The 19,545-nt window shown below is 38.2% G+C and overlaps 1 protein-coding gene across 2 annotated transcripts in view; it reads right to left on the bottom strand.

The window, feature by feature from the left end:
* GRAMD4 (GRAM domain containing 4) overlaps window positions 1-19,545 on the bottom strand; it is a 76,508-nt gene that overhangs the window by 6,357 nt on the left and 50,606 nt on the right. For both annotated transcript variants that reach the window (XM_072920222.1, XM_030255941.4), the window contains 13 exons: window positions 17,104-17,165; window positions 15,082-15,211; window positions 14,605-14,630; window positions 12,693-12,784; window positions 11,061-11,152; window positions 10,104-10,152; window positions 9,197-9,268; window positions 7,828-7,871; window positions 7,619-7,728; window positions 6,257-6,411; window positions 2,377-2,524; window positions 1,810-1,903; window positions 591-675 (listed from right to left, as the gene is read on the bottom strand). In XM_072920222.1, the coding sequence (XP_072776323.1) occupies window positions 591-675; window positions 1,810-1,903; window positions 2,377-2,524; window positions 6,257-6,411; window positions 7,619-7,728; window positions 7,828-7,871; window positions 9,197-9,268; window positions 10,104-10,152; window positions 11,061-11,152; window positions 12,693-12,784; window positions 14,605-14,630; window positions 15,082-15,211; window positions 17,104-17,165 (1,159 nt within the window). The remainder of the gene's footprint in view (window positions 1-590; window positions 676-1,809; window positions 1,904-2,376; window positions 2,525-6,256; window positions 6,412-7,618; window positions 7,729-7,827; window positions 7,872-9,196; window positions 9,269-10,103; window positions 10,153-11,060; window positions 11,153-12,692; window positions 12,785-14,604; window positions 14,631-15,081; window positions 15,212-17,103; window positions 17,166-19,545) is intronic.

Raw genomic sequence — 19,545 nt, 5'->3', positions numbered from 1 at the left:
CAAGCAGTCACAAAGGGTTAGATAGTATAGTAGAAGTAGTTACAAAGTAGAGGGGAAAATTTTTTAGTATTGTACAGGGGGGTTTTAGCACCTGTACAGGAGGGTTTTACTTTGTACATGAGTCAAAAGTTCTAAGATAAAGGAAAGTGGGCTGATCCTGTTCTTCCTCCTTCTTCTTCCTTACCTCCATGTTCTTAGTAATACTAGCACTTGTAGATTAGTTTAAAGTAAAAAAGCACCTTATAACATAGGTAGTAGGTATTGGGAAAAAACTGTAAACATAGAACACGTAATATATCATATAAAAGATAGCAGAAGCCCTAAGCAGGGAGAGAGAAGAAAAAAACACCAGACTGAGAGGGTGTCAGGAGTGCGTGTGTGTCTGCCTGGGACGCTGACCAAACAGCCACAGCCCAAAGACAATCTTTTAAATAACCAGCAATAAACTGCCTTGAGACCAAACAACAAGAGGCTGCGGAGTCTTTCTTTAAAAGCACAAGTTAGAAGAGAAACTTTACCACCACACAAAACCCCTAAACCAAGCCAAAGGCTCCCACACTCCCCTATTTTAAAACACTAACCAGGCATACCTTCTGGATATCTGTTATGTCCGACAGCTTTATAACTTTATTTCTTTTTGATGAGCCGGATTTTGAACTTTCAAAGCACAAGTAACTGGAAACAAGAAAAGAAAGTGTTCATTTTGATAGAGTGTTTAAAAATAAATTTCTTAAATATCCTCTTGTCCCTTTGAAGTTTGAAGTTAAAATAACTTTCAAAATAAAAAAAGACATTCAGTTCAGTTATGGCTTCTAACTTAGCACAAACATTTATAAATTCTAACAACTAGCTGGTGTGCCTGAAAGCCCAGAACATACAGTGTGCATACACACATAAGAATTCTTGTGTTTTTATTACTGCACTGAATGGTTAAACCTGACAAGCATTTTAAAGACACACAAGGGACATATATCCTTAAACAGTTGAAATACCAAATGTCAAAAGGCTTATACATCTTTCACCATCCTAAAAGAAGATTAATGAGAAACACTGTGTTAGTTTCATGTTATTGTGCTGCAGACAAAAGCTCAGATTTCTAAACATTGGAGAGCAGCCTCCATCACTAGGTGACACTGCATACAGATGAGTTTTACTTCCTTTCATTACACTCCAAAGGAACTTAAGTGCAAGACCCAAACAGTAATGACCATAGCTATTCAGTCCTGGGAGGCAAGTAAGGAAATTTAAAAAAACAACCACTCACCCATAAAAATCTGAATCCAAGGCTTAATTTTCAGGTTTGTTTATTTTTGGGGTTTTTTTGGGATTTTTTGGGGGTTTTTTTGGGTTTTTTTTTTTTTTTTTTTTTTTTTTGTTGGTTTTTTTTTTTTTTGTTGCTGTTATTTCAGGGAAGTTTTATGTTCAGCTTGCTTAAAAAGCCCCAAACTAAGAGTATTTGTCAAATAGTTGTTGATCACAATTTTCAACATTCACTTAGGTTTTAGGTTTCTTTTCTAGTATCTATACAGTTAGTACATTATCCACATCAAGAACTGCAGCTTCTAGCAGCTGTCTGTACAGAGCTACTTTGCATTCCTATGCAAGCCTTGCCAAGGCAAAATCTCATCTATTAAGCGTAGCCACACACCAGGTTCAGCTCTCCCTCTCCTTTGATGCTTCCTTGAAGTTGCAAAGCACTTTGAAATGGCATTTTTGTTTCGAAACATTATTAAAGTACCCTTTTTAGATTCAAACGCTTTAATGTCTCAAATTTCCCTCCTAAGAAAGGCGTGGAGTGCAGTGACTCACTTTTCTGTGACATAAAGAACTCCATTCCTGATGTAGTCTGTAGGCATCTTCCGATCTCTGTTAATCAAGCAACAGCGCCAGCCATTTTCACACACTGAAAAAGTCAAAACAAGAAATCCTACTTCAGGAAAAAGAGACCCTGGCACTATCCCCAACACTCTCCTTACACAAAAGAAAACACTGAATATTAAACTTTAATATTAAACTTTAGATACCTAAAGGTACTTAGAAAGAAAAGCCTAAATCAGGTGTTCTAGACACCATAACATCTGTTTTAAGACTCATTTTGAAAAAAAAAAACAAAATAAAAACCACCCACACAATTATTCCCTTTAACTTGACTACTGGATTTGCATAACCATAAAAGGAACAGCAGACTGTGGACTCTTTCAAAGAGCTGTAAGGGTATGGAATGAAAGAGACCTTCTCCATTCATCCTAATTTAAAGCAAGACCTTTAAATCAAAAGCTTACACCTATACAATGCACAGAAAATGAATTAAACTTTAAACTATCCTTGGCTTTTTGAAAAATATTCTACTAATGTAGCCTTCCTGTGGCATCATACCTGGCAAAGGACGTTCATTCTCTGACAGGTTAAAAACTTCATGGAAATTTCCTCTCTTGGTGGTATGAAAACGACTTGTGTCTTCATCCTTGCTAATTCCAGTTGGAGCACTTGAGCCCACGTAACTCCTGGAGGCTGCTGTTTGAAGCTGCAGAAAAAGAAACACGATTCCAAAATCTGAGCAGCAACATTTAAGCTACACTCTTAAAAATAATTTAGCTAACTACGCTTTCTAAAAAAATAAAAAATCCATAATGCAACAGTTTTCATTAACTACTTCCATAAATTAACTTTGGACTACTGCACTATGCTGCTGCTAGAGCACAAGCCTCTAGTATGGTACCTGAACACAACCTTTCAAAGTGCTACCCTTTGATGGACACACTTTAGTGGGCTGAAGCACACAGTGCTAAATGTACCTATCTTAAAATACTATTTTTCTACAGTAAAGGCTATGTCTCATTAGATACAGCTAACTCACTGCAAACAGCTCCAATGATTGTAACTAGTGGGACTACTAATAGACAATATATTATCAGTACTTGGCTTGTTTTCAAGAGATAAACAAAGTATTACTGCACAAAAGAAGTTTAGAAAGAAAAAAGAGGAAAAAAAAGCCACACAGAACAGCATAAGCTCATTATGAATACAAATGCTGCAAATGAAAGGAAGTTTTCCACACTATGATCCATACCTTTTCATGCCCTGACAGCTAGCAGGAAAAGAAACAAACAACACAAATGTGACAGTGACAAAAGAAAAAAAGTGAAATCTATTTAACAGTATAATACACAGAATAAAACATGAACCAAGTGGCACTGCAAGATTTTGCTCACAAACCAAGAGACTATACACAATGAATGCAATTAAAAAAGAGTTACGAGTGGTTAGAGCACACCAGTTCAATTTATTCAGGTTACATTAGAAGCATTCATCTTTCTGTGCTTTGAAGTTGTACTGAATTTTGAGAGTGTTGACACATAAAACAAAATCTGAATGGCTGCTGGCATCCTTGTATGTATCCTAGTATGGAGTTCCTAAAACCAAAGTACTTGAGTAAAATCTAGTTTTAAACAGAGCTCCTTAACCACTGGAGACTGCTCTGGCAACAAGCCTTGCTTCTGGAAGTTCAGCAGACAGTTTCTTTTGGAAAGCTTGCCTGTATTTTCATTTTCATCTTGGTGGGGCAAAACATGATTCCAAAAGCTGGCACTAGCAGCTCTGCTCTTAGCCCTACCATGCACATGCAGTTAAACAATTGGCAAACTGACAGCCTGGAAGCTCAGGACTAAGCTCTTCTTCTGCAAAGGCCCAGTGCTGCTGAAAGCCAAGCAGCTTCAGCTGCTTTTTTTGTTACTTTGCACTAAATTGGCAGCACTCAACACCTCCCAGGATTTACACACTAAGAAAAGAAATCCAAAGCAAATGAAAACGTGAGAAGTGCAACTGCTAACTAGAAACCAGACTGACAAAACAGGCACAGCAGAGGGCATCTGCAGTCTGCCTTTTTAGGGTACCTGTAAGACAATGATGCTTCAGGGGAAAACAATAAAGTAAGTTAACATGGCTGATAGTAACTAATATCACTTCTGCAGCGCTGAGTCCCTGGAACCAAGGAAAACAACAGCTTCTTCAACAATCTGTGTGCAACTAAAGATGAAAAGAATTTTCTGAAGGCCTTCTTAGATAAGCTATTGGGCTGCACATGCACACAACCAGGTGAAGCACCATGGCCAAAAATACAAAAATGATCAAAGCAAGAGGTCTAATGTGCTTTGTGCTGGATTAAGGACTATTTCTTCTCTCTGCTACACTGCTTCCTACCTACTTGTTATATAAAGAGATTAAAAAAATGGAGTTTAAACTTCAGTACCATTACCCATCTGGTGGCTGAAAGTGTGAGTAGTTCTGTCCTTACTTCTAGTCCCGCCTAACACATGCAAATGTTTCCTCTTTACCACTCAGGCTTGAGACAACCAATGGTCCATCACTAAGAGAAAAGTTAAATCTAACTGGAAGTGACTGGATTTGTAATGCTGGAAGAGTCCTGATTGTCTAAAAACATCACCAACAACCTAGAGGTACTCCTTTTCACTTGATCTGTCATCAGCTTTTGACATACAACCTTTACCCATTAGATCTGTTGTCAGGACTGTTCTCTAAGGACACAAGGTCAGAGTGGTGGTACAGGCAATTAATATTGCATTGTGTCTAAGTTTACTCTGTCTTGTACACTGTTTAATAATAAGAAGCTGAAGCGAAGGCACACATGCTGCCACTACATGCTTTTGGGTTCTGCCTTTGCTATGAAAAAAAATTAACCCTCTTTGGCTCTTACTTTTTAGTAAAAAAATCTATTTTTCATACTGTGAGGTTTGCAGAAATCTCTCAAAGGGTAAGAAAGTTTCTCTAAAATTACTGAGATCACGTTCATGTTTTCAAAGGCATTTGGAAGCAGGTAATGCAGTCTTGCACATCCTTTCCAGGCCAAGGCCACTGAGCCAGACCTGGTAGTACAAAAACCCTGTCTCTACTTGCAAAATTAAAGCCATTAAGAAAAGCCAAAAGGAATAACTACTCTCTAAGTTTATGGACTCAAGTTCAATTGAGTCAGTCAATTCAATCAGAATCAATCAATTCAAAATCGTTTCAGACAATTCAGAATCTTTCCACCTCTAAGGCAGATTAGAGAGATTTAGCAATATGATGTCACAACTACCAAGTATGTGAAAGAACCTGTAAGTGTGATAACCACAGGAGCTTTTAAGATCATCTTCTGCAAGCAAGAGAAATACAGGCCATGGATGGCTTAATCCAAGTGCTTATTAATCCATCTCATCCCTTGGAAAACAGGAGCAGAAGACTCACTTTCTGTAATAGACTGTCCTTGTCCACTTCCTTCTGAAATAGTCAATTGTGCTGCAGTTCTTTTACCACCCTCTGCTCCACCACCCCTAGCCCCAGATTTCCTCTTAACAACTGAGGGGTCATGTGCTCCTCCCTTTTGCTCTCCAGTTGTATACCCCGGCTGAATTACTGCTCAGTACTGTGAGAAACTCCAGAAATGCAATAAGATATTGTGCTAAGAGGCATTAAGCAAATGCTAAAATGGCATTAGACTCAAGGTTTACTACAACTATTTTAATTTTTAAACTAATAAACATTGACAAATCCAGGGATATGGAAAACCTTGACTCAATTACCATGTCAGGCCCCAAAAAAATTTACCAAAGATGCACAGAACACAATACTTAGTGATTTAACTATGACATTTTAACAAAAAGAAAATGTACTCCTGGAGTACGAACACAAAGCCATTTATCATCACTATGCTAAAAGGTCACCTAATACAAATACCCATGAGGCATCATGTCTAAATATGTAAACTGCCTTACTACGTTTGTTAGTGATTATCCCATTAGAAAGCTGCATATTATACTCAAGCCTTTATCTATTTTTTAACTGCACTTCAATTTAGGTATGTAAATTTCCACTGAAAAGGAATGTCTAAGAATAGAAAAAGTGGTTACAAAAAGACTGTATTTGACAACAGAATTACAGAGAATGTAGATTAAAGAAATTAGTATGAATATGGATGGTGTTATATTTGCATGTTTAGCTTCATGATTCACAGTACATCTGTACAAACATACACATTTTTGATAACTGATTCCTTTCATACAAGAAACAGAGTCCATAGAAGAACTGTACATCTTGAAAATAATAAAAAAGGGATATTACAATCAACTAACATTGATTGTAAAGATTTAATTAACCTTCTCTTTAATGTGCTCTAGTCACTGGAGAAAAGGAAAAGGGAAAAAGGGATCCGATTTTCAGAGGCTGGGAACATAGGGACAAAAAGATTCATTACCCTTACCCGTCTGGACACTGTAGCATTAGATCTTTCTTTGAGCTGAGGATCTGTCAGGAGACTTATCCAGATGATATAAGGAGTATCATACTTAGCTCTTAGTCTGGGGCATCGTTTGAAGATAAAATCAATAAGGAAAAACTTGACTCCAGCATAGAGTCCTGAAAAAAAGGTCACTTCAATTTGAATGCTGAAGAGGCATTAAGAACATCACTGTTTTGATCATATTTTCAAAAGTTCACAAATGAAACTGAATCCTGTATGCTAAGTCACAGTATTAAAACCATTCTCCTAGGTTTACTATTTTGCTATTCTTCTTCCAACACCAGAAAACTATTTTTCTTTCCTTCCCAGCCTCAGTTCCCTTAAACATTTACATAGCCACTATTAGGCAGAAGAACATTTGAATAATTCAAACATATGTTCCTTATTACCAGAAGCATTCTGAAAACATTATATACTACCAAAAGAAAAAACACACCAGAGCATTCAACTATGCAGCTTCTGCAAGAATTTTAATGGCAACAGAGGGCTCTCACGTACTACATATAACTCTGTCTTCCAGTCCCAACTCTTATCTCATACAAGCTATTTCCTTGCCTTCTGCCATTCAATATGGGCTTAAAATTCTCACCCCAAACTTTACTGAGTGGAATTTAGATCTCCTAAGAGTCAAACAATTATTCCTCACCCATCTAAATTCAATTGCTGTGTCAAGCAAACCTGCATTTATGTTCAAGCTAACTAAATTTGAAGTTCAGTGCCACTAAAAGTAATACTAATTTGATTACATCATTAATGAAAAAAATGAGAGTTCTTGGTTCACAGTACAGGGCTTTGTACATTAGCAAAGAGTCTCATTATGTAGTGAGAACCCTCTTCTCAATTCCCAGCTGAGACTGAGGATCTGTAACAGACCCACAGTAGTCTGTTCATTTTGTCCAGCCCATCCTCCAAGTTTTACCAGGAATCCCACTAACTCTTACTTTTTGCCTACATTGTCATTTTCATTTCAGATGTATAAAGCCACATATTTAATCTACAAGGATGTATGAGAAAAACACCCTCAACATACAGGATTTTCCAGAAGCCTTGGAGATGACAGTCTGAGAAATTCTAAGCTAACAGCTTACCATAGACTTCTCTTCAAGAAGCAAAAGCATTATTCAGTCTTTTCTTATTACACACTGAGATGGTTTTCAAAATGGTCATGACAAATGATGCCAAGCACAATGAAAATACTTTAAAACACTGCATGATTTATTAATGCAGGTTTTCTCCCTTAAACTCTAAAATTCTCCTTCTAAAGATCATGTAAGTTTTAACCATTAAGTCTAGACTGTAAGATGAATTATTTATTGTGTTTACCCAATGCAAGCCCAAGAATCCTGTAGGGCAAAAAGCAGGATGCAATAAAAGCTGCCCATAGAGCAATGTAGAGCTTCTGTGTAATTTCTGGCTGGACCCACATGAACAAGCTGAAAAGAAAAAAGAAGCAAAATTTTATTACCAGTGTTACAGATATTAGTAAAGTCTTGTTTTAAAAAGGGAGGAAAATCTCATATCAGATAACTTACTTTTTAAATTTTTCCAATATGTCTGCCATCTTGCCAAAAAGGTTCTGCATAAGAAGCAAGAGAATTAAAATCAAGTCCTGCATTGTTTTGGAGTTTTTTGTCCACATAATGAAAACAAATAGCTTTCTGACTTTGTTGGCAAGCAATTCCCAGAAGTGATTTTTTTTAAAACTATTTTTTTGCCATTTTTATACTTCACAACTGAATAAATACAGAACAGAATAGCAACAGATGATGACTTCCATCTGATTTAACTTTGTTCTGTAACTTGTGATTGATTATTACAAGTGAAGAAACTATTTGATCCCACTGTCATGACTGAAAAGCATTTATATTACTGCCAATATTTTAAATTAAGCTGTCAATCTAAGAGTGAAGAGCTTCTGTTGGTAGGTAACAAAACCGAAGGTTTCTTCAGACATTTTGGGTGCTGAAATTTCAGGAAGTGGTAACTGAGTTCATCGAAAGGACTATTAGCTTCTTGGAAACAGATCATTATCATGTTTTATAATAAACCATTGGAGACAGTAGATTTCAACTGATTTCAACAAATGGGGAGACAATTGACCCCTGCTCAGGACTCAGGCCATATTCTCCGACCAATCCTTACTGCCAGAGCACCCGAAAATTTCACATTTCCAATACATTTCCAAAAGTGTTCATAGAAACATATGAACCACCCCCAGCAGAAGGAAGGAGGTGAGCAGTCACAGTTAGTAGGGAAGGTTAAACCCCTTCTCCCATCAGCACATCACGCATGGCACAAGGCTGCAGTTCAACTGGATGGTGCAGTCACTCAGCTGCTACCCCATCCAACTCAGAGAGCTAGGAGAAAAACCTTCCTTCAGCCTCCCCAACACCAGCATATTCAAGGCTTGGAGGGGGTGGAGTTTTTTAAAACATGCTGTTTTACAGACAGTGCAAACTGTTGAATTAATACAGCGAAACAGACCACAGCCTTCAGCTAAATCTTAAAGGAACAGAGTCTCCTACATCAGTTCTATGACTAGCAAACTTGGGATATGGATCCACATTCCAGTACAATTTGAAGATTCACCACCCAGTCTACATTATCAGAAGCTTATATGATATATAAGGTAGAAAACTATGAGAAGTTGCTTCTGTTCCCCTCTGGAGTTTGCTCAGAGCTGCAGTCAGAGAACCACAACCCATTTTCTGAAGCATCATGCCATTTCAGAAGCTCCATGAATCTTCCTGAGATCTCCACTGCTCACAGGTAAAGTTCCCTTTGCAAGAGTATTTCTTCTTCACGCATTTGTTTTCACTTGCTACGTAACAACCTCCTCTGAGCACCTGGACCATGAATCCCCCCCGTTTCTAAGGAGGCAGCCCAAGAGCAGCACGGTACCTGCGCCTTCTGAGCCACGTCTAGAACAAGCTGGAACTTTTCAGACACGGTCAGGTCCTCTTTTGGGTGCTCCTTAGGCAAGGAAGAAACAATCCATTCATTTACAGCTCAGATAAAATGTATTTTAAAAAACTTGTCAGAACAAGGTGACCCCTCAACATTCTTAGCAATACTCATCTCACTTTTAATAGTCTCTGCATTTACCATTTTCCTCCCTTGTTTCAGATCTTCTTTTTATGTTTTTCTTTGCTGGTTATTTTTAGTTTTTAATGTTTTGGGGGGCTCAGGGGAGACTTTATCATTCTCTACAACTATCTGAAAGGATGTTGTAGTGAGGTGGGGGGGGGGGTCAGTCTTCTCTTCCAGGTATCAAGTGACAGATCAAGAGGAAATGGCCCCAAACTTTGCCAGGGGAGGTGTAGATTGGCTATTCAGAAAAAATTTGTTCATTAAAAGGTTTGTCAAGCCTTGAAACAGGCTGCCCAGGGAAGTGGAGCCACTATCCCCAGAAGTATTTAAATGACACTTAGATCTGCCACTTAAGGACATGTACCCAGACCCAATGATGGGGCTGGCAACACTGAATTAACAGATGGACTTGATGTTCTTAAAGAAAACAGAATGCAAGACTTCTTGAAGATCCCACAGGGCGTAATTTGTCCCAAGCTGATAAATTAAAATTCATTTTAGAAATGTGTTTTAAGTTTGAAATATTTTAGGGTGAAGCATCTGAACCCAAGAGTGCTGTTAGTAAAGACTTGTAAATTACAAGAGAAAGAAAAAAAATGTAGTGTCTTCACTTGCAGCTTGCTCTTCCTTCCTTTCCAGCTACCCACACAAACACAGAGGAAGGTTTAAAGGTGTCATTATTTTGCAGGCATACAGGTGAAGCTGATCAAAGACCTACCATTTGTTCAGAAACTTCAGGCACAATGCTCCACTGTATTCTCCAACCCCTAGGAATGATGGAAATAGTTAAAGAGAGCAAGAACTCCATCCATCAACACGGATTATTTATAAAAGGTTAAAAAGCAGTTTTCTGCAATAAGCACTTATGGCTTAAAAGCAAATAATATAATCCCCAGATTAACAAAGAACCCACAAAATAACAGAAGCACAAGTGGCCAACAGACAGCTTAAAAAGTATTAGTTAAGTAGATACTAAACAAAATCACTGCTTGTGGGTTTTATAACAAAAGCTAATGGTGTGCATGGAGTAAAGAATTAGGAATATTTTTCTCTTATTTTTTCATGTGAAGAAACTTACATCACCATATTTAGAAGCCTATTTGCTACCAGCAATTTCCAGGGAATACAATGTCAAACAGAAAGTATCAATTAAAAAGTCAGAAAAGTTATTTTACAATATGCACATAAAGGTCCTTTACGCTATTTTAAGGTGAATTAAAAAAAACCCCAGACTTAATTTGTACAAGAGATTGACTTTACAAATGGAAGATACTTTGAATAAAGTATTTCAAGAGTATTTCAACTGCCATTTTATGCCTAGGTGAACATTCTCTGCTGGGAAAAACAGCAAGCTTCAATATTGAAGGTGATATTCTTCAAGTACTCTAAATATTGCAGAATTAGAAATATTAGAATTTTTGTGTGCTGAGGGATTTGTCTGAGAGCATGCAACATTGTTTATGATAACCCAAATCACAGGATACAAAGATAATTCCCAATAATAGTATATTATAGAAACTGAGCAATGATACTTAGGATATTTGAGTTTGAATTTCACTATCTTAAATGTAACTCACAATATTAGAAAAGGTAGCAGTTTACAATTCAGTGCAAGAATAACAAAACATCTTTCAAACAAAGCATTACTTAAGTAAGCTAGTATTTATGCAAATACCTGGCTATGAGGTAATTTAGGGATAACCTCAAAATTGCTAAAAATAAGAACATAGGAATGGCCCAGCCATGCCATACAGCATTGATGTAAATCTGCAGATTAAGAAGAAAAAACAAACAGAGATGTGGATTACAAACTGAGGTACAGTGCGTTACATGAAATACCACTTCCCACTGTGCTGTTTGGCTCAGAGCCATGCAATTCATATTAAAAAAAGGTAATAAATTTTAGCCACTCTGTAACTGAAAACAGCCCCACATTCAGAATGCAAAATCAAAACTAAGAATGAACCAAATCTCCAGAGATGACACTTAACTAGTTCTCAGTTGCCTCAGAGAGAGTATTTTCAACACTACAATTACTTGAAGGGGTAGGAGGAAATAAAAAGAGGTAAACCCTCAAGTCTGTGAATCTGCTATGTGACCATGATTTGGTCAGCAATGGCACAGAAGCCATGGTATGGAAGTGGAATTACAGCAATTAGCCCCATACTGGGCAACAAGATAAACTCTCACTCTATTATTTCAGAAAAAATTAAATCCCAAATTTTTACCAAGACTAAAAAGATTGCAGGAAAACAGGTTTTATTTTATGTAAAAAGTACAAACACGAGAAGCTTCAAAAGTTATTTTCCTCCCACCTTCTGAAAACAGAGACTAGAGTCTCTCTGTGAGAGACAATAGGGTTTTTACTGATAACCCCAAAGTGAAACATTGCTCTGGCTCACAGGTCCCAGAGCTTTCAAAAAAACCAGCTCAAGTTTCTTCTTTCAGTTTTTATCTGAAAAAATGGGCTTACCAGGTAAGGCAATAGAAAAATCAGCAGATACAGAGAAGGAACAGACAGAGGGCACTGGGAGGGAAGTCTCCTCCTCAGTATTCCTTCAGCTGTGCCACGCAAAATAGCAGGAGGTCTGTAACTTACAGGGAGGTATTATTTAACAATAAGTTGAGTGACATTTTCACCACACAGCTATTGCCAATTCCTTTGACAGAAATTCATTTAATATACACTATGACTGAAAGAATTTAGATAATTAAATTAACAATAGGAGGAAGGAAAACAAATCAAAACTCCACTGGATACTTATGTCTCTTTGCAGCATCCAAACCTCATTAAGATAGCATAGAAAGGCTCAAACTCAGCTCACAGGCCTAATGTTTGCACATTGAATCCTACTGAAATCAAGGCATTTTGCCTCTGATCCATATGATCCTAACAAATGGCAAAGAGCCCTGATGGGGACAATAGCTTCTCATCAAATGTAACCACTACCAGCATTTCAGCCCTAGACAAGAAGAAACTTTGCAGAGGCTGAAGTAATCATTGAATTACCAGGACTGGGAGATGAGAAACAAGAAAGGAGTGAACAATACCCAGATAGTTCTAAGTTATTTTAACAATTACAAAATTATGCTACAAGACACCCAGGAAACACCCAGGAAAATTTTACTGGTTTTATACATAACAGAAGTGACTACTACTGGTATTTTGTGTCAAATGAAATTACACTTTTTGATTTGACTTGAACTGTAGCACAACTCCTACTCAGATATGGCAGTTTCAAATAATTTCAGCAAATAATGTATTTTTTCAAGTTCTTACTACTCCTGGAGGAGTAGGATAACTTACAATAAAGGCAATAGCAGAAGTGTAGATAGAATACCAGTCTAATAAGGCAGAAAGATTCTTCACAAAATTTGTAACAGGTTTGGCACCTCTCTCTAAGTGGAAGTTGAGAAAAAACACAATATTAGAATTAGCTGGCAGTGGTTAAAACACTTGTAAATCACAAACAATCGAATTAGAAAACTAGAGGAATATTCACGACATGTAATAAGAAAAAGGCTTATCCAAATGAAGAAAAAAATTAAACCTGCCAATGTAACTGAACTATTAAAGAATGAACTTCCAAAAACTGAAGTGTTACCCAAGATAAAGATTACGTCTCAACTCTTAAGTACAGACAAAGGAAAAAAAATCAACATCTTTTATAAAGGTACCTGGGATGCTAAAAGCAGCTTGTTCTCAGCCATGCTCACATTACCCCAGAGACCACTGTATAGGTCAGTTTGGCTCATTGTAAAACAATGTCCATTAACCTGACTGAATTACAAGCCACCAAGGAACAACTGAGAATTACAGAATCATTTAGGTGGGAAAAGACCTTTATGATCATCATTGTGTTCGACCATTAACCTAGCATTGTTGAATCCAACACGTCCCTAAATTACTTTCTCTGCAGAGCCTTCCTACCCACCATCAGATCAACACTCCTATCCAAATTGGTGTCATCTGCAAAATGACAGGGAGCACTCCATTAATAAAGATATTAAACAGAACAGACCCCAGTACTGAGCCCTGGGGAACACTGCTTGTGAGCAGGTGGATGTAGCTCCATCCCCCACCACTCTCTGGGCCAGGCCATCAGGCAGTTTTCTACCCAGCAAAGCATACACCTATCCAAGCCATGATCAGCCACTTTCTTCAGGAGAACGCAGTGGGAAGCAGCATCAAAGGCTTTACTACAGTCTAGGTAGACAACATCAGAGCCCTTCCCTTCCTTGCTGCTGCTTCACCAGCTTTATTAAAGCTTTATTAGATCTCTTGGCTGTACCTCTGCAGGATTCTACCCATTGCTAGCACTTTGCTGTTTACTCTTCCTAAGCCAAGCAACCCAGCACATGACTCCCTGAAGAAGTCTGCCTCCCACCTCTGCAGACCTCTGGTCCTGCTGTCACTGCATGGGACACTGACCTGGGCTGGGAGAGGCCCACACACAGACACACCCAGCCAGCAAGAGCAAGAGGAGCTCTTCCTCAGCTCCCTAAAACCCTCTTATCCTTTACCATGTTTCATGACTTGGGCAAACTAGCTAGGGAACACAAGGAAACAGGAGAGTGCTGCTGCAAGACCACCAAGGTCCCTGTTGGACCACACCAGTTTTGCCTTTCCTGGTGAGAAGAATGATGATGCCTCCTGCACAGAGAGCCTCAGAAGCTCTCACTCTCTTTTGCAGTAGAACTCACAACTTTTCAAGTCTTTCTTCAAGAGAGCCTCTGACTTGCTGTCCCAGTTTGTTTGGCTTGATACTCAGCTATCCAAAACACACTTCCTATGTGGAGTAATTAAGCAATTAGCACTAGATTTCATTAAGCATCAGCAGCACAACCAAAGCAGCAGATGGAAGTGGAAGGGCACACCCAAGGCACTGGAAGAGCTCATGGACTCAAGTGCTGCTTCCACCCACTCTGCTGCAGCAGCCTACACCAAGCCCATAGAGAAGATTAAAACTTGAAAGACTGGAAATCACTGGTGACACCAACATTCTGGAGAGCTCTGAGTCAGGCTCCTCGGACAACAGGGATCTAGATTTTGTGGCTAACCTGGAGGAAGTTAGGAACCACCCTAAATTTAAGTTTAATACTATTTTTTAAAAGGTATTCTGAAGGCAATGCATGTACACCACTAACAACAAGTCACAAGTATTCTCCAAAATGAAACCAGAACAAACACAATGAATAAAATATTGCTAAGTACTTACTTAATCTTTTCATATTTTCAGTCAACCTGAAAAATAATAGATAAAAGCAACTTGATAAATAGTCAACTAGTGGACATTTGTATACATTTGATCCTAGAAATACTCTTCACAGTTATAAACTATATGTGTGTAAAGCTTCATTCTTGACTGCTACAAAATATGTTGCACAGACTGCAAACTGAAGTTTAAAAGCTCTCCAGCCTAAGACTTTGTTCATTGTTTCTGGGAGGCATATAACAAAACCTGGTAAATAATACAAATCTTATTTTATTTCAGACAGCAAATAAACTTAAAATCTCATGTTTTGTCCAAAGCAGTCATAAAACTTTTGAGGCAGTTCTGTACTTTTGGTTGTTACCATTTGTTATTGAAGCACTTGGTCAAACCATACAAAAGGTTGGTTAAAAAGGAAAAAAAAGTGAGGGGAAAAAAAACAATGTGTAAAGGCACCAACCATTTCTCACATTATGAATTTACCTTCTAGCACTAAGTGGCTCTTCTGTTTCCACTGTATTCTCTTCTGGCTGAAATCTGAAGTCCTCAACATACTCCCCAAATTTGTCACAAAACCACTTCTGGAGTCTTGAGACTGTGTGACTGCTCTTATCTATAAAAGAGAAGCACTAAGTATCAGGATAATGCTAGAAGACATCTTTATCCAATGCCAGCCTGTTCCCACACACGGTGCTTTTTTGGGAAGTGCACTTTGTACAGCTTCCCCATCCTTCACCAACACTCTTTGTGGAAACTTGCAGTTTATTTCTGCTGTTGCACAGGAACCCAACTGCATTAAATTGGTAAAATAAGACTAAAGGTGACTCCTGCACTGCTCTTAGGACAGTACATGGAAGCATCTTATTACCCAAAGTACAAAGCGTAAAACATCCTAACAAACAGTAATTTTTAACAAACACAGTAAAAACATTTTCTGGTTAAGTGACTTCTGTAAACGAAAGGCTGACGTCAATCTCAGTGCTCCCTGTTGTGCTGAAGGGTCACCTTGAGAAAAGCAAGTGCAAAGCAAAACACTCCTGAGCACAGAGCTGGACAACCACCTTGCAGCCACAGGGATTTGACAGGAAAGGGAGGTGGGAACAGAAGCAAGATTCTGCTAGAGGTATTTTTACTTCCACTTTCCAACCACTGATAGTTCATAAAAATTTATGTGTGTGTGTGTGTCTTTTTAAAGATATACAAAAAGAACATGCAGGTTTTTTTTTTCTAAATCAGCCTTCAGAAATTGTGCTGCATATACCACTTTCTATATATGGATTATACAGTCATAATACTACCTGGGAAGTCTACACAGCAAAATAATGAAGCCATGCACACTTTCTGTATGTCAGTTTCAGTGGAAAAATACTACATAATATAGGGTACATGGAAATAAAATTTGGCTAAAAGCCTTAAGGCACTGCAAGTGGGAACAAAACAATCATCTGTAACTCACAAAATTGTGGTCTAGAAGGAACAGACAGACTATTTGGAAACATAGCTAAATACAGTAATGCCACAAAGAGGATACTGGTCATAATTACTCCATGACCAAATTTAGTACAGAATTCCATTAAATTAATATATGATTAAACAGAGGCATGGAAGATTCATCAGCCAATTACAACAGCCAAAATGATGCATTTAAGCTCATGAGAAAAAAACACTGGTGCTCAGAAAATAGAATCAAAACATTTATTAATGATTTACAATGAAATCTAGAAAAACAGGCAATCTAGTGACTGTTTACAGCTGGGACAATGTTTCCATTTGAGAATAAAAGTATGAAGTAGCTTCCCACACACTAATACTTCAGAAAATACGGAGAAGGAAATTTTGACAAGAGAAAAAAAATGTCATGTTGTAGCATTGACACTACAGAAGTACAGGAGGGGAAATTTCAGATTTAGTCCACAGATTTAAAAGCCTAAGTCTCGATCACAAGCTATTGGAAGGAAAGTAAAAGTGTACTGAAAGATAAGAATTTGACTGTTGCCTAAGTTCTTTCAGACATCAGTACATTATTGAATTCATAATTAGCATCATCTTGAGAAATGTATGTGGCAGTGTAGGTGTCTAACAAATTAGTAACGCTTAATCTTACTCCTTCTCCAGAACGTTTCCTCTTTTAGACGAAGGAAGCAGTAATATGGGTAGTGGCATAACAGACCTTCTGCAATTGAGAACAAAACAGAACTTTTTTCCTATGTATTACTCCTGTTTTCTGGTAAGTCAAGGATCAGCAAGGTATGCCAGAATGATGAAGTGAGCCAACAGGTTTCATTACATACCTAAAGGCCTAACAATACACTATAAATTCCTTGCTCAGGTATGCTAAGTCAACTAAAAAAGTAAATGCAGAATCATGTACAGAGAGAGAAGTTGATTGAATTTTCATTTATAATCAGCTTCTTCAGAAGCAAGATTTGATCTTCTAAGGATCTAAAAAAAAACAAAAAAAAAAAAATCCAACTGAAGTGCTGTTAGAGATCTGATGACGCTCACCTGTTCCATTGGCTTGTGCCTGTGGCTTTGCAGGTTGCTGAGCTGCAGGCACCTCTTCTGCCCTACAAAGAAAACAGAAACAATGTGAAATGTTACAGAGGAAGAATTTATTCCCTTTTACGTAAGGGAAACACCAGAACCTCCATAGCTGAGATTATAAAATCATGACAAAAGAAAACCCAGCTTACACCCTTTCAAAAGACTCAAAATATTCATTGCTTTTAGGATCCTGGGAAATACCTTCCACTGTGAAGTGGGGTTTAGTCATTCCTGTCACCAACAGCTCAATTTCATCTTACAACTGCTCTACAAAGTAGTATTAAATTTCCTGCATTATTTATGCCTTTGTGTGGTATATTCATTGCAATGCCTGCCAGGAAAATTCTTCAGAGCCGTGACTTTTCCCACAGCAATAAATTAAAAGGGATTCCACATCACAAGTAGATAACCACAGCAGTAGAACAAAACCACAATTTAACACACTAATCTCGAATCCTGCCATCGCTACTAGGGTCAAACAACTTCACAAGAGGAACGAGTGTTAAGAATTATTTAAAATGTTACACTGTAAACTCTCAAAATATACAGATCACAACCAAGTTGAAAAATAACTTTAGAAATTGAAACAGCCTGAAAAACTGCAACAAAAATGTTCTAAAAATATATGTCAAGTAGCTGGCATCATGAGTCTCACCTTTCAAAATGACTCAAGAATATTCTCATCCATTAAAAGTGAACAGATTTTTTTAAACATAAATGCTTTTGGCATTCTGTACATGTGCAAGGCTTCAAATTAGATTTGTACACAGCCTCCAACTGCCAACCTGTGTTGAGAATAATTCAGGCTTCAGTCCCACAGTCTTCAGTCATCCATGCAGATATCATACAGAAAGATTTTTCTAATGAAGCAGGAGCTTTGACAAAATAACAACCAGCCACAGCAAGCTTTACCTGACAGGGAGTTGTATGATTGAAAAGATTACTTCTTGAAACAAAAAAGTGTCCACCATGCAATTCCATGATCACTCATTTATCAGGCGATGTAAGCATTTTCAAATGTTCCTTTCATCTTTTGCTCCTCAGAAAGGGAATCAAGTTAAACATGGTCAGCAAAGAGCAGGAAGAGGCATCCTACAGCACTGGGCAGACTGCAGCAATACAGTCCTTTCTCCTGCTGCTCCTCTAGAAAGGACGTTAGGAAAAGATGTCACTGCACTGCCTGCACATGGAAAAGGTCATTACTACTGTGTGCTGCTCAACATTACCATACATGAATGAACATGATGGAGAAACTACAGAACTTGTTACATCCCTTCCTAAGCATTCCCGATCCTTAATGAGGTTTCCACATCCTTGTTCATTTCTAAAAATAACATATAGAAGTAATGTACTGATTTATGAATTACAGCTCAACATTTATTGGCGTTAATGAGCTGAAACCAATGGCTTTTGCTTTGAAAGACACTTGCTTTCATGATTTATCAGGATTTTTCCCCATGGCTTCTGTATTTGTGGCATCTTTTCCTTTCAAAAGTCACCTGAAATATCATCGGTTTATTTTCTTTAGCTAAACTTTAACTTTGGTTTCCATGCCATTTTACCCCTGTGTCTATATAAGCCACAGGTTCCTCACCTAAAACTCCTCCTATCCTTGCTTCTTCTCCTATACCCTTGCATATCCTCTATTTCCAGCTCTCAAAAGACAGGCAGCAATAAACATGATCAAATTTGCACCAGCTATTATACAGCAATGTCTTGTTTTCCTCTGACAGCCACACATCAGATGGTTACACCATACAACTGAGCATTTTCAACTGAGATCTGTCTTTCAGACTGTGTTTCATTGATGCTGAAGCCATATTCAGGTGGAAAGGAGGTGGTCATTAACAAGCAGGCAGGAGCCACTTCCTCAGCCCATTCCAGCCAAGTGGAGGCACTGACTGAGGTGGTGTCACACCTGAACTCCCAGGACAGAGCCAAGATGAGATCCCACCACTGTCAGCTGTCAGAGTCTTCAGGCTGGGTCTTCCTTTGACATGCTGGGATTTATTTTCAAAAGCAGCACAGCGTCATTACTCCCCACATTTTTTAGGCAAAAAATCAAGAAAATCTCATCAAGAAGTAGCTCTGTGCAGCAGCCTGACTGGGCTCCATCAGGAGCACATGACAGTTGGCTTTGGCCTTTCTTGGTGCTTTTGTTTCATTTTTCTGGCAATGTCTTACTTGCCATCTGCCTGTTACTTCTTCCCCATGAAGAACCTGACCTTTACGAATCATCAGGTTAATGACAGCTCATTACTGCACCTGTGAATCAGGTTATAATTAGCCACCTCAGACAGATCTGTGACAGGAAGCTCAGAATTCATTGTTTGGGCTTGCACACCTACTGGGAAGTTCAATTGCAAAACCAGGTCATGTTGAACCATCCAGCTCATCAAGACT

This window comes from Taeniopygia guttata, chromosome 1A (assembly GCF_048771995.1).
Source record: "Taeniopygia guttata chromosome 1A, bTaeGut7.mat, whole genome shotgun sequence".
In the NCBI taxonomy this organism is placed as follows: Eukaryota; Metazoa; Chordata; class Aves; order Passeriformes; family Estrildidae; genus Taeniopygia; species Taeniopygia guttata.
Note: the sequence above shows the minus strand (reverse complement) of the source record. Positions and strands in the feature narration are given on the sequence as shown.